The sequence below is a fragment of the Salvia splendens genome, unplaced genomic scaffold, assembly GCF_004379255.2.
Source record: "Salvia splendens isolate huo1 unplaced genomic scaffold, SspV2 ctg63, whole genome shotgun sequence".
Taxonomy (NCBI): domain Eukaryota; kingdom Viridiplantae; phylum Streptophyta; class Magnoliopsida; order Lamiales; family Lamiaceae; genus Salvia; species Salvia splendens.
Window position 1 is genome coordinate 1 of NW_024599292.1, and position 15,720 is coordinate 15,720.

At 39.6% G+C, this 15,720-nt stretch overlaps 1 protein-coding gene and 1 pseudogene across 1 annotated transcript; both read right to left on the minus strand.

Annotated features, from left to right (window-relative positions):
• Positions 1 to 5,793: 5,793 nt before the first annotated feature.
• LOC121790812 lies at positions 5,794 to 7,667 on the minus strand (annotated as a pseudogene).
• Positions 7,668 to 8,837: 1,170 nt separating this feature from the next.
• On the minus strand, positions 8,838 to 15,210 carry LOC121790811 (protein PHYTOCHROME-DEPENDENT LATE-FLOWERING-like). The gene is given in 14 exon segments (XM_042188924.1): positions 8,838 to 10,667; positions 10,748 to 10,786; positions 10,892 to 10,959; positions 10,962 to 11,039; positions 11,118 to 11,344; positions 11,697 to 12,810; positions 12,813 to 13,020; positions 13,094 to 13,192; positions 13,270 to 13,428; positions 13,605 to 13,685; positions 14,062 to 14,142; positions 14,264 to 14,328; positions 14,457 to 14,496; positions 14,878 to 15,210. Coding segments are annotated over 14 exon segments (3,930 nt in total). The 5' UTR covers positions 15,043 to 15,210; the 3' UTR covers positions 8,838 to 9,161.
• Between the last annotated feature and the right edge of the window lie 510 nt (positions 15,211 to 15,720).

The following is a 15,720-nucleotide window of genomic DNA, read 5'->3' on the forward strand; positions in this document are numbered from 1 at the left end:
ATCAAATTAGATCTGTTTTCAAGAAAATGGAGTGAGTTGGGTGAACCACATTAGTTTCATAATTTTGAAGTGACTAATTGTAATAATGCAAATAAGTTATCTAGGACAAGAAGGCATTAGTTCGGACACATGCTATTTCAGTCATAAGAGATCATATGCTCTATCAAACCACAAACAAGTTTGTGCTAAGAGATTGATTTGAATTTTTATGCACTAACTTTTTAAGTATTTACTACGAATTAATCCCATTGCTTTACAGTTGCACACAAGGGCCAGTCCTCGGGTTTGAGTCACGTTACTTGGATTGTGAGTTAATCTGGTGCGAGATAATGTTATCCAATTGTGCGAGATAATGTTATCCAATTGTTCAGATTTTAGATTAACTTTTTTGCTCTTCATATGATTTACTTGTTGGGTTACAAACCCATTCTACATCGGTGAGGGAGGGAAGTTGGAAGGTGTATATAATTCCTGTCCAACCCCAATTAGTATGAGGCCTTTTGGGAGTGACCCAAAAACAAATCCGTGCGGGCTTGACCCAAAGCGGACAATATCAAACTAATGTTGCAGTCGACGATCCTAACAAGTGGTATCAGAGCCCAGGTGGCTATGGGTTGTGCCTGGATGAGCCCCGGTTAGGGTCGGCCCTGAAGGACTCAAAGTTAGAGTCGGGCCCAGGATGACTCAGGGGCCAGGGCTGGAACGACCCATGTTGGTGTCGACTGCGTTCCCGATGTGGTCTCGGTTTGAGGGGAGGTTTGTTGGGTTACAAACCCATACCCCAATTAGTTTGAGGCCTTTTGGGAGTGACCCGAAAACAAATCCGTGCGGGCTTGACCCAAGCGGACATATCAAACTAATATTGCAGTCGACGATCCTAACAATACTTACATATCTTTAATTTTTTAATAAGTTTATATATTTATTGAAAATATAGGTTCCTTAAGAAGAAGAAGTACACATGTTAATTTTTATCCAATTAGTTTACCAGGCTAGCCAAATCCAAAAGATTAGGGTTGTGACCGAAATTTCTAATACAATAAAATTCCAGTCAGATTAGCTCAAAATCTGGGTAGGGATTACCCGAAACAAAATGAGAGGACCCAATTAATAACATATCTTGTATATATATCTCATTTCACACTGCCTACGACCCAACAAAACGACACAATATCAACGCAACACAGTCATACATTACTATTCCAGCCAAAAAAACACATGTAAAACGATCTAAAACTTTATTCTGAACGTCATCACACAAAGAACTACATATAGAACTACATATAATTCTGCGATCAACGACATATTTCACATGGGAAGATAGCTCGGCGACCCGGGAATGTACTCAATCAACGTGCCCGACGACGACCGGATCCCGACAATCGGGAACCTCAACACGCCCCCCGAGGGGTCCAAGCTGCACGAAGACGAAGCAAACGTGGCCTTAAGATGGCAAAACTCAGGGATGTTGAGCAATATATCTCTGGCGCCGAAGGTGAAGGTGTAGATTCCTAAACTACTTGTAGTGGTTGATCTGACCACTCTTTCGAATATCAAAATCCCACAAACAAACTCAACTTTTGCTTGTGGAATTACTGCATAAGTTCCTGCACTGGCTATGGAGGTGTTTGTGCAAGTCAAGACTCCTGCAAGAACCATATTTACTTCCACTGTTTGGGCAGGAGATTGTGTGAAAACTAGAGAGAGAAGAACAATGAGAAGAGGAGAGAGAAAGGCCATTTTTGGATCCACTGTCGTTGAAGTTCATGCAAATTTATATACAAAGGGGGTGAAATATGATTTTTATTGATGTATTACTAATTAATTTGGAGGGTTGATTGTGTATTTTTTTATGTTATGTTGATTTTTAATTAGTGTATACATAGGTGCTGCTGTTTTTGTACTTCGATTTAAATTTCTTGAACTTGTGCTAGCCATAGGAAATGCTAGCTAGGAGATGAGATGGGTGCTAGTGCAATTTTTTTTAATTTTGTAGTCCTTAGCTAAGAGGCATAGACTAGAGGTGCCCAAGATTTATGGTTCCGGCGGTTACGGTTCGGAATCGTGAGAATTTAACCAAACCGAAACCGTCGATTTTAGAATCGTGGTTGGGTTCTGGTTTGAAATTTTTTGAACCGGAACGCGATAAACATCGGAAAACCGTGAAACCGAGCCGGAACCGAAAAACCGCTGAAAACCGATGGTTTGGAACCGTGAAAAACCGTAAAAACCGCTGGTTCAGACCGAAACCGGGCAGTTTTGGAACTGGAACTGTGAAACACCCTCACGGTTCGGTTCCAGTTTGGCAATTTCCAAAACCAGAACCGACGTTTCCGGAACAGTGGGCACCTTTGGCAAAGACTAGAGTGAGCAAAATATAATCTCCATATTCAAAAATTACAACAGCCTGTGTTGCATGTTACAGAGTAGCAAAACCGTACAAGTAAAGCAAAGGGCAAAAGGAAAATCACACACTTTAAACTCTAAACAGACAGCAAAAATCCCACCCTCTTTCCCTATAAGTTTGCATGACAAAATGTTGAATCGAAAAAACGAGCGAAGATGGCTTTTCCTTGGTCGTTTCTTCTCGTCACTCTCCTCTCGCTTGCACTCTCACAAGCTTCTTCTCAAGCACTGAACAGAATGCCACTCTAGCAGGCATTGTCACTTGTATCAACGCTTCTATAGCGACTGTGAAGACGTACCCGTTGGTCCCGGACGCAAGGGGATGTTGTTTGTGGCGTCCTGTTTGTAGAGAAGGTGATCAAAACGGCACATACAAATCTTGAGGGGTTTACTCGTTCTCTTTCAACGCAGCTGATACGGCCTTGCTCAGCGTCCCGGAGATGTGTTACCTTAAAATCGCAATGCCAGAAAACTCGTGCGTGTTTGATCCTTCTGGAGGTTTTGTGAAGCTTCCTATTGTTGTCGGCTTAAGATCGGGTTTAGGCATGGTGACCTACTTTATACCGGGAGCCCCAAGCTACTCACGCCCGTAAATACCATTTCGTTCTACGCTTATATGCACAGTTCACCTGAAATTAGAAAAAGAAAATCAGAATTCCACACCCAACCCAACATACATTATGTACTAACATGGAAAAAGAAAAGAAACAAGGAATTGGTTCCTTGAAGCTCTTTTGCATCTTGGGATATGATCATATGAGAAGCCTTTCTTGTTGTCTGCCCTAACTTTCTATCATGGAAAAAGTTAGTAAAAATCAGCTCTTCAACAATAGGTGGCAAGAAATTAAAGACTTACAACATTTTATAAAAAATTGATGGAACCTAAATTGAATGAGCACTAAGATCTACCAAGATAATATTTCATCAATTCTAAACAAACCTTTGGATCAATACCTCTAATATTGTCAATTTTTGGGAATTCATGAAATTTGTCCAGTCAACAATTTGATCAACTAACCAATGGGAAATATATGATGAATGTATAAATATAAACAAGATGAAGAAATAGAGTGTACAACATAGTTGAAAAAGAAGAAACACAGAAAATGATCCTAGCTCACAAGTACTGAAATGCTTCTGCTTGCTCTTACAGAAAACATAAGTATTAGAAAGAGGTTACAGTATTTAAGCAACACAAGATCAAACTTTATTACAAGCTTACCAAAAAAAACTCATTTGTTTCACCTCGTCGTACTTTAGATAACCACCTCCTCATTCAAAATCAACTTCTTCACTTCTTCGAGTGTTTGCAGACTCTTCATGATAACAATGTCCTTGTCGCCACTGGGAGGATTCGGGAGAATCAATGTGAATGATGAAGTATCTAATATGAGGTGCCGAAGTTGATGCAATTTCCAAATTTCAAGATTATGAAAACACTGAATAATCAATGAGTGTAGATTCCAAAGCAGATCAATCGATGCAGGAGGGATTTTGGAATTCCAAGACTTTATTTTTTAACAACCATGCAGTTTTACGTGGAAAAACAACCCGGCATTCGCTATTATTGGCTGAAGGGGCATCTCTTGCGACATGATAAAATCTTTCCTTTTCAACTTCTTTCAAACACAAATCTCTCAACAAATCATGAATCTCCACCATCACGTTTTCCTTCACATGTGGAAGAAGAGGTCAATGAAGTCGAGGAGATATCTCTCTGCAGCTGAGCAACAGCTACAGCCTCCATGGCTTCTTTCTTGATCAGATCCATTTCTTCTATTACCTGTTGTAGATCGTGATACAAGTCTTCCTCAATAGTTGCATTTGCATCTAGGCATTGACATACACCTCGAAACAACTTGATGAAACTAACCATATTCCGATATATGAATTCGATGCATCTAGGCATTGTGTTTGGTCTCTGAATTCGAAGCACGATTTTGGATTCGATAGCATCCTCAGCTGCATAAACTGCATCAGCAATGCGACACTCCAAAGGATCAGCTTCATGGCCATCAACAGCAACGGGGGACATGTAAGCATCAAGAAATTCTTGCAAGAAGGTAACATTTTGAGTGAGAGATTCAACTTGTTTTTTGTTGATAGAAATCGGAGGTGAAGGGTGTTTCTCGATGGTTTCTATGATATGCATAAGAGAAACCAGAGCTCCATAAGCAGCCATGATAAACTCAGTCTATGAATGCACACACGGAATGTCTGTGAGTTGAAAATGAGATACTAATATTTAGAAGACACCCCATCTTGTATTGTGACTCCACAGTTGAGAATTAAATATTTTTGTGACAGATAAGGATGAACAATAAAATATGGTGCAGTTGTCCGATGCAGACTTTTTAATACACCTTGAATACTAAAACATTAATGCAACTATCTAGTAGGAGTACATCTTTTATATTCCACCTCCAATGTATATAGTGTGTCGTTTTATATATCATATATTGATATGGGAATTTAATGTACTTAGCATATAATTGTGGATTAGAGTTACTTTAATCATATCTGCACATGATAATGTCAGAACCAAACTTGAAATTAAACACAAATCTATCAAGTTAAGACTTATGATGCTTGAATTGAATTGAAGCCTTTATTGTGGTTTTTTAAATAGTGTATATAGGTTTGGATTTTGATTATATCATTTTCACTTGATGAGTTATTCATGACACAAAGAGGAGTCGAAGTTCTGGGATCTTAAGGATATGAATGACATAAAAATCTTGATATGGTCTTTGGTATACAATTAAAAAGATAAATAGCTGTACATTTTGGACTAATATGGTTTCTTTCTTGATTTCTTCGTTCACTTCCTGTAGATCGTGATAGAATACGATGATGAAGGAGAAAGGAAGAATTTTGTTAGAAATGCGCGCTGCTCGTTCACGAGCATACAACAGGAGGAAAAGCGAAAAATGCAGAGGTCGACGAGGTAAGTACACCTCTCTAGTTAAACAAACACAGATCAGATTTGAACATCATAGACAGAGATTATCATGTTCTTAGTCTCTGGTTCTGTTCATGTGATTCGCTTCACTGGTACCATCAGGGCTGCAAGAAATGATCGAAACAAGAACACGAGAAAGAAAGCTAGACGAGCTGATAAACACAGCAGCAAGAAGCTCACTTTTATACTATATTCAGAATCCGAACGCAGTAGGGAGTCATGAATTCACCAGCAAGGTCATGAAAAAGCAGCAGAAGAATTTCGATACTTTGGTGTCATTTTAAGTATATTTTCATGATTAAGCTTCAAACTAGTGAAAGAATTCAAATTCACGTTTTGTCACCTGTAATTTGATTCTATCTTTTTGTTGAAATAGAAACTTAGAAACAGTTATGCATATGATAAGGATGCAAAAGCATGAGAAATTCTCCAACAAAATCCATTTCCAAATATGAAATAAAAAACTGACATAAGCCATAAAGCATTACATTAAGTTTACCAGCAATACTTATCCAGTGATCATCGTCCCAGCGCCTTCATCAGTGAGAATCTCAAGGAGCAGCGAATGCTTCAGCCTCCCGTCGATGATGCTCGTCGTCCGAACACCTTGCGCCAGTGACCTCACGCAGCAGTTGACCTTCGGGATCATTCCACCAGCTATCGTCCCCTCTTCAATCATCTTCTTCACTCCCTTGATGTCGATCTCCCTCACCAGACTCTCCGGGTCGTTCCGGTCCTCCAGTATCCCGGCCACGTCCGTCAGCAATATCAGCTTCTCCGCCCCCAGCGCCGCCGCCAGCTCACCCGCCGCCGTGTCCGCGTTGATGTTGTAGGCCTGTCCCGTTGCATCAGCAGCCACTGAGGCGATCACGGGGAGGTGATTGTTGTCAATGAGCGGCCGGATTATCGTGGGATCGACACTCGCGATGTCGCCAACGAAACCGAGCTGCGAGGCGTTCGGAGAGGCTTAGCCGTCAAGAGCCGGCCATCGATTCCCGATAACCCGACCGCGGTCCCGCCAGCTTTGTTGATCAGCGCGACGAGCTGCTTGTTCACTTTACCAACTAACACCATCGACACAATCTCCATGGTCGATGCATCGGTGACACGGAGCCCGTTGAGGAAATTTGGCTCGATGTTTAGTTTTCCGAGCCACTGGTTGATCTCGGGCCCCCTCCATGGACAAATACGATACGGAGGCCAACACAGGAAAGAAGCACGACATCAGCAATCACAGATGCCTGCAGGGCCTCGGATTTCATCGCTGCTCCTCCATACTTAACAACAATGGTCTTGCCACGGAATTTCTGGATAAAGGGCAATGCCTCGGATAAAATCTTCACTCGAGTTTGAGCAGAAGTAAAGTCTTGATCAACTTCTGGAGCTACAATCGACTGTAAAGACGATCTGAGGCTTGTGCTTATACGGCTGGGCTTGAATTTAGCCAAAGGCGCTGCGTTTTGCCTTGAAAGAGCAAAACTACTAGAATTTTCAAGAACTGCTGGTAAAGGGGAACTAATCGGGCGGATATTGACAGCTAACATCGTTTCTTCAACGGCTTCGAAAACGAACCTATTAAAGACTTCAAACTAGCAAAGTATAAGCTCATCTCCCCATCCACAAATCCAACAGTAAACGACCAAGACAAGACGAAAAAACGAGACGTATACACAACTATTGAAGCAAAACATACAAATCTAAAATCCAAAAAAAGAAGTAAAGAATAAATGGAGAAATGCACATTGATATGAACTCCAAATTGCATAAACAGAATGAAACATATCTATACTCAAAGTGAATCTCTACCAAAACATAAGGTATCTAACACTCTATTTGCCCAACTTGAAACCAAGAAACCCCTTAATTCTGAAATTTACAAGTAACAAGAAAATCAAGAACAAGAGTTGTTTAAGACAGAATCATCCAAAAACATCAGGCAATCTCCTCACAAATCAGAACATCCAAACAGACTAAATGCCCAAAACATAAACAAACTTTTTCACTGCATAGAGAAGCAATCGAAATCGTTCAAGAATAGGTTAATAAGTAAACGCTAAACCGAACGGAGCTAAATTAGGTTTCTGCAAACTCAAAAAATGCATCACAAAGAAAAAAAAACCTTAATTTCCATTCCATCACTCTCAAGTTCACCTGCTTAGAAATTAGAAGCTCTCAAATATCCACAAAAAAACAAATCCTGAAGCAGTCTTTACTATCCAAGCAACATTTTGATTTCCGCATGCATTGCCATATATCAGTTGCAGACACTTCACAAGAAAAAGAAGAAGAAATGAAAATCAGCTGACCTCTTTCACAAATTAGGACAGAGAATTGCAGAGGCCAGTAGCTGGTTTCAGCTGCCAACAACAATTAAAAATGGGGATTGCGCAATGTGACGAGGGAAGGTGTTTTGAGTGACATCATTATATAGTGGAGATGGATGGAGATGGAATAAAATTAGGATTTTTTGAATTCTAATAGTACTATGCAAAACAAACTTTTTATTTTACTATATTTAATTATGATTTATTCATTTCAAAGAAGAAACTTTTAATTATGATTTATTACCATTTCCGACTTTATTACCGTTTCGACCTAACCAAAGAAGACCAGCATATAATAGTTTCTTTTATTTTTGTTATGTTTTTCTTAGCAATCTGCCAATTTTTGAAGGTTTAAATGCTAAAAAGATACACACTTTATCCGATTTTAGTTTCTAATTAGTTACTCCTCCGTCCCTGAAATTTGTCACTTAATTTCATTTTCGTATGTCCCTTTAAATTTGTTACCTTTCACTTTTACCGTTTTTTATAGTGAACATCATATTCCACTAACTAATTCTCACTCACATTTTATTATAAAACCAATATATAAAAGTAGGACTCACGTACTACTAACTTTTTCAACTCACTTTCTATTACATTTCTTAGAATTCGTGTCGAGTCAATGTTGACAAATTATTAGGGACGGATGGAGTATTATTTACAAATACTAACACCACTTTTCAATTTTTAATAAAATGAAAACAACCAAACTTTTCAGCCTATTCAAGAACATATATGGCTCTGATTTTATAAGACTAAAGGTCAAAACTGGTCCTAAACATATGCTCATTTTACGATTTTGGTCCTATACTTTATCTTTTGAATTTTTTGCATCCTGAACATTTCAACTCGGATCACAATTGGTCCTACACTAACAATTCCATCAATTTTTAAACTGTTTTAACCCGAATGGACTGTTAAAACCATCAAAATCGGGTTAAAACCGTTTAAAAATTGACGGAATTGTTAGTGTAGGACCAATTGTGATCCGAGTTGAAATGTTCAGGATGCAAAAATTCAAAAGATAAATATAAAACTAAAATTATAAAATGGGCATATGTTTAGAACCAGTTTTGACCTTTGCTCATTTTATAAAGGCTAAAGGCTAACAGTTACTGCACTTTATATATGTTTTGAGCATTGAGGAATCTTCTATAAATAGCAATGCATAAATCATCCTAGTATACGTTACATAAAAGTGACAAAACCGAATAAACAAAATAAGCTTAATCCAACATGTGACAATATGACATCTCCTAGCTTTACAACACATGTTATTACTATGTATCAGTTACAACATTCATCATTGAAGAGGAATGGAATTATGTATTCCCCCACTGAAAAGGGCTTCTTCCTTCTACGTTTTATTCGGTGAACAGCCACACAATCAATCAGTAATGCTCCTCGGGGTTCAGTTTCGACATCTCATTTGGTATGCGTCTTACCCGGTTGTCACAGCCTCGTCAGCACTATACATTATTTACAGAGTTACTTTTGTTGACACCCTGTAGCTCCATTGGAGAGTTTGCGATGCTACCGACTGAGCCCATGGTCTGTGAGCTCAACTGAGGACTGGCAGGACAGGCTTCTGGATTACCAGCACCCATCGGATGAATGGCCCCAGAACTGAGCTGTGGGCTCATCGGAGTTCTCTGGCTCATTTGCTGGGGACTGGCCTGCTGTTGCTGTTGCTGTTGCTGTTGCTGAGTCATTTGGTGGGGAATCCCCACGCTTGAAGGTGATCCGACTGGTGGAGGCGAAACAACAGCTTGCAATGGTGACGTTGTTTCTTGCTGCTGTGGCTGCGGCTGCTGCTGTAGTTGCTGTTGTTGCAGCTGTTGCTGCATCTGCTGCTGTTGTTGCTGCTGCTGCTGCATCTGTAGTTGCTGCTGCTGTTGTTGTTGCTGTAAGTGTAGCTGCTGCTGCTGCTGCTGAAGCTGGTGTTGCTGTTGTTGCTGCTGGTTCATGTAAGGATTCATTCCTGGTACCTTCGGTGGACCCATAGCTGTACGTTGCATCTGATTCATATTGGCCCGGTTAAGAGCAGCAGGGCTGAGCATGGAAAGATTTGATCCTGGATGCATCTGTCTAGCGCCAGGTATGCCTCCAATACTCGACTGCGGGTTTCCCAACAAATTCGCTCTGTTTTGGTTTCCCAACTTCATTTTCATGAAAGCTTGCTGCTGTGGATTAAGCGTCCCGGATCTAATGGCATTAGTAAGACTTGCAGCAGAAGTCAGATTCATGGGGTTCTGGTTCATATTTCCTATGTTTGACATAGAACCCATCGGAGCAGAAATGCCTGATCCACTCACACCCCTAGCCCCACCGATTCCCATGACATTGCCCAAGCCTCCAACTCCAAGCCCCATCATATTATTGCCAATATTTCCCATCCCGACGTTTCCAAGGCCAGGCATCATTTTTCTTTGCATTGCTAACTGCTGCTGCTGCTGCGGCTGAAGAAGTTGCGATTGTTGCTGTTGTTGCATCATCTGAAACTGGAGAGCTGTATTCTTGTTCGTCGTATGAGGCCCCAACTGCATGTTAGCATTCTGAGCTATATTATTCAGATGCTGCATCGAGTTCGTTGGGAGCATCCTTTGGAACTGGGGATGCTGCTGCGGCAGTTGAGGTTGCTGTTGCATAGGCGGCAGTTGTTCGGGTTGCTGAGGCCTCGAAGACACTGAAACCCCAGGTAGAAGTCCTTGGGACATTTGAATTGCCTGAGCACCTCCTGGAGGCAGCACCCTCATGCCTTGTAGGTTCGGTGATGAGGTTGAATTACCACTGTTGCTCGGTTTTGCGACATCACTCAATTGCTGCAGGGAAACACCTTCAGAAAACTGCTGCATCTCAGGTGCTGCGCTAGTGGGAGATATTCCCGAAGGATTGGGCTGGGTCCCTGAGTTAGGATTCATCCGAACAGGTTTTGGTTGGACGTGATCCTCCATGTGATAACCTTCCCGTGTCATCTGCTCGAGTATATATTATCAGCAGCAAATTGAGCTAAATCACAATCACTGAATTTTTTAACTAAAAAGTGCTAACATACCAGTAAAGAATACTGCGCTGCAAGTAGATCGGCCATGTGCTGCATAGGCAAAACATTTTGCAATGAAGCAAAATGAGTAAGTAGTTACAGAAACAAGAAATGTCATCGTGTTTATCAAAGTAAATTGATGCTTGAAAAGCTTACAGTATTTGGCAATGTTGGAAGGTAGTCCTCTGCAGCCAAGTAATCTGCGTCCTCTATCTCCCTATATGAATTGCAACAGCACCATCATATGGTTTCTCCGACATGATCATCCTAGTTCTGGACTTTTGGACCATTTGGAAGGTATTACCTGACAGATCAAATTGTCAGAATCGGCCATATTCAGTTTGCCGATATTATAGTAGAAATATTAAGAATGTTAATTCACCTTGAAGAATGCGCTCTGCCTGAATAAAGTTCAAAATCCTGGTCTTGCAAACATTCATGCTACCACCAACCAGGGACTTTGACAGTGGCATTTGACATGTTTCATCTTTCAAATTCTCGTTGTTTGAATCACTTGAGAAATGAGACATCAGCTGTTGAGCTGAAAATGCATTAGGCTTCCTGATAGGATACTCCTCCACCTTACCCTTTTTGCAATTAAGTTGAAACCTGAAAGCAAAAAAATCATTATATCTAACATAAAACAAATAATTATAGACAAGACATCATTCGAGAATATATTCAACCTATTATCAAATATCAGATATTACACGAAGCCATTAGAAGTTTGTTTTCCTACAGTGGATTCTGTAATCGAGTTCAATGGTTGCTGTGACTTAAGTTCATGCTCGGTAGGACAAATGCTCACAAAAAGTCATTCACTGAATCTTACCCGGATGGTACTAGATTTCCCAGAGTGCAACAGAATATGTAAATATGATATCTACTTGATAATTTGGTGGCATGAAAACTAAAATCAGAATGACCATAAAAATTTGAGCATATTGATTGATGGAGATACCTCATAGCTACCATTTCTATCTTCGAGAATCTTTCCAATGTGGTCTGATCACCCAATGTCTGACTCCCAACAGGAGGGCTGCTCGCATTTATTGGTAAGCTCATATTGCCAACACTTGCTGGAGAGCCAGCTCCACTCATTGCAGGGGTCTTAGGAAGAGAATTAGATCTGCGTTTTGCAGCTGCCTGTGCATGAGGATGCCTCTGCACAGAGTCATTAGCACTTGAAGTGAAAGACGGGTTGCCACCAACACCAACAGATGTGACCGCAGCTTTATCCTTTTGTGATGATACGAGCCCACTAGTTACAACAGCTCCAAATTGATGCCCCATAGAACCACTAGAAAATTCTCCAGATCTTGACGACAAAGGAGATTGAGGCAAGCCACCGCCAGAAACATGAGGACTCTGAACCAATTTTCTCTTCTGGAAAGGGTCTTCCTTTCTAGAATTATTATCAACAGGTTGTCCAAGATTGTTCCAAGGAGATTGAGGGAAGCCGGATCTCATCATCTGATGTGGCATCCTTTGCTGCAACCGTGAGTGCTGGGAGTCGATATTTGCTAATTCATTCTCTCCCATGGCCACACGACCATCGGGTTTATCCAATCTATCTGTCTCAACAGGTTCTTCCTTCAGGTTGTATCTTATTCCTTGCTGTCCAACACTGAATGGCATCTGCCCTCCTTCCTGATTTAGACTCCCTTCAAATGCCTGCTGAGGGAACTTTTGCATGCCATTGTTAGCATACTGCATGACTCTTCCAATTGACTGCTGCTGTATTAATGTGTTCTTCCAGTGAGATTCAGACCCATGTAATGAATCCATCTGTGAACCAAAATGCTGTATATTTCCCTCGGGACCTGCATGTGTAAGCCTAGCCTTCTTGTTGGTCAATGGAGATGATTGTCCATCTTGATTCTCCCTCTTGCCATGAAGAGAAGCAGCAACGTTATCAGCGAATGGGATCATCATGTCCTGCCCACCAGGAGAACCTACAGAGGCATTCAAAAGTGCTCCTGTCCGCTGATCCTTCATCATTCTTGGGCTTACGCCTCCGGTATATTTTGGTTGGTAGGATGTCATAGGTGAAGGCAGAAGAGAGCCATCCGACCAAAGCTATTGCTCCTTCGTTGAAGCATAGCATTCGAAACATTATTTTGACTGTTTGTATTCTCATAGGCTGGTTGCTGCACTAAAGTTCCTGCATCTCCCAGCCTAGAACTTTCTGGAACTCTATCAAGACTTGCCTTCTTTCCATGGTTATTCGCTTCAGAAATCTGCCTCAATCTTTCCCTTCGCATGCTGCGTAGTTCTAAATTTAACTGAACACAGAGGTACACCAAAAATTATAACATGAAACTTAAAAACCATAAAGGGAAAAAAGAATAGACAAACCTTATTTTGAACTGGATCTTCAGATAGTTTGTCTAGCTGTGGGGAAGGATCAAGACAAAGTTGTGGTTGTATAGCTTTCAAAATTCTAGACTCCACTTCCTTTACTCAAAAACATAATAATTCCAAGTAAGAAAATTATCCTTCAGCTGCACAAATTACAGCAGAGGATCACTTACCATCAGATCACCATATGTCCAACCATTTTCTGAAATAGCTGGAATATCCTTCACTATATTTTCCAGTGACATTTTAAGAGACACTCTGTTAATTGCAGGTGAGCTTTCGCCAGAAGCCACGTTAACTCCTTCAGCAAAGCACTTCCGATAATCTCGCACCTGTGTTAATAATTAAATTAAATTAGGACCTGATCTATTCCTCATAACATAAATTTCTTTGTTTTATTTTATAGTTTTCACTTGAAAAGCATTTTGAGAAGAAGGATCCATCCAAGGTAATTGTAGTTGAGAAAAGCTATCACTAACAACTCTATTTTGGACATTGGATAGCTTACCTCACAGATAATTGTCCCATCAATATATTTGCATGGTATGTCATCCAGAATATCTCCTGGCAATCGACCAGATTCAATTGCCTTCCACCAAAAAAAGCAAGTAAGATTTTCAAAATAATAATCAGAAAAAATTGATGATTTTAATATGAAGAATTTGACTAGAGATTCTATAAAACATGGGATCCAAATATTTATGTTGATATCGAACATTAAAAGTATGTACAACTTGGAAAACAAAATGACATGAAGGTTAACAAAACCTGCCAATCAACATACAGCAAAGTCAACAGTTAATAAACCGTGATAAGTGGTACTGTTAAGTAGGGAAAAGAGTGATTGCCATTTCACTGAGATTAACACAAAGTTATAGCACTATAAAACCTACTGCTGTAGATAAGGAATAAAACATGCTACGAGCTAAATTCCTCTAGAATGGAGATATAAATTGCAAACCTACCGAAAAAAGAGCCTCTGATGCTCTATCATATGGATGCAATAACTTCGGTACATCGTTGGATGTCTGTTTGGCAGATTCATTCTGAAGATTCATAGTGAACATAGTCAACCAACACACAAATTACACAAAAAAAATCCCATTTTTAACATGGGACCCTTAATTTCTTTCATACAAAAATTAAGAGGGATAATGAATGGCAGACCTCAACAGGTTTCCCGATTGAATATCCATCCGGAAAAAGTTTAAGAGTGAATGAAACTTCATTATCTAGCGAACAAGGACAGAAGAGAAAGCAGTTAAGCACAATTGTAGTAATTAATACGATACCATGAAGTCAAATATTATAAGAAAATGAGAGCAAAATCAGAATCTTGCGTACGAAGATATCTACATACCTCCGATTTTAGTGATTCCCCTGTTCTCTCTGGCCTCTCCCTGTCCAATAAAGATCGAAATCGTTACGAAATGTAGCTCGATTTAGCAACTAAGTAGAGATATAAGCTTCAAAGTTCCCTTTTTCCCTCATTAATTTAAAACACAATTCATCATGTTTTATCTTTATAACAAACATCTCAATTTCTATCCAGCTCCCGATGCAATTTCATTCAACAAACCCCAAATCACATAAATCTAGGGGAAAAGAAAAAGAAACGCATGTAGAGCTCGTTCTAATTGAAAAGCCTCAAATACTCACCACAATCGATAATTCTTCTCACACGAAAAGATTCAATTAGCTAATTCTACAATTCATACAGCATATATATATTCGCAAATCGAAATTTCGAAAAACATAAAGGGGGAAATTAGCAAGCGCACCAGCTTCCGAGCAGAGAGCGAAGCGGCATCAGTTTTTTGCTTCGACGCAGCAATTTGGTAATCGATGAATTCGTCATCTTCGGCGCGTACAACGGCCGCATTTGACGGCAGCGATTTCGGGCGAAATCGCCTACCTGTTTTGGAGACCTTAAACGAGATCCCCATAGCTTTAGAGATCTCTACAAGCTGAATTCACTACCTCGAGAACTTGAATAATGCATACAATTCATGTATTGAAGAGACGATTGCAGAAATGGATTTGCTTTTTCTTCTGTGTGTGACTGTGTGTATGTTAGAAGAGAGAGAGACGCAATTGTGTAGAACTCTTCGCTACTCGGCTTCGTCAAATTGATTATACATTCTTTCATTTTTAATTTTTAATTTGTATTTGCTAATTTTAGAAATTCTTCTATTTATAAAAATTATTAATATTTTAATTATTTTCTTTTTACATCTCTTTTATTTTCTAAATTGTACATTAGAATTGGTGTTCGGTTAAAAATACATACGCTTGTAGAAATGAAATGAGTAATTTTTAATGGCCTTTTTCAAATTAATCAATTCAATTTTGCACTATACTATGTGAAAATATTGGTTATATTTTTTAGGATATTTTTAAAAAAATGTTTCTTTGTTTGGATGGCAAAAGGTAGTCTCTATACATGAAGATTAAATGAAATAATATATCCATTTCATGAAATGAAATGCAGGGCGAATTTAAATACTAATAAGAATATTTAAAGACTGATATATATGATCTGAGTATAAAAACCACATTATTTCAATTGGAAAATGAATCTTAATCTACGAAACTAGATATACTAATTAAAAATTGACTAATTT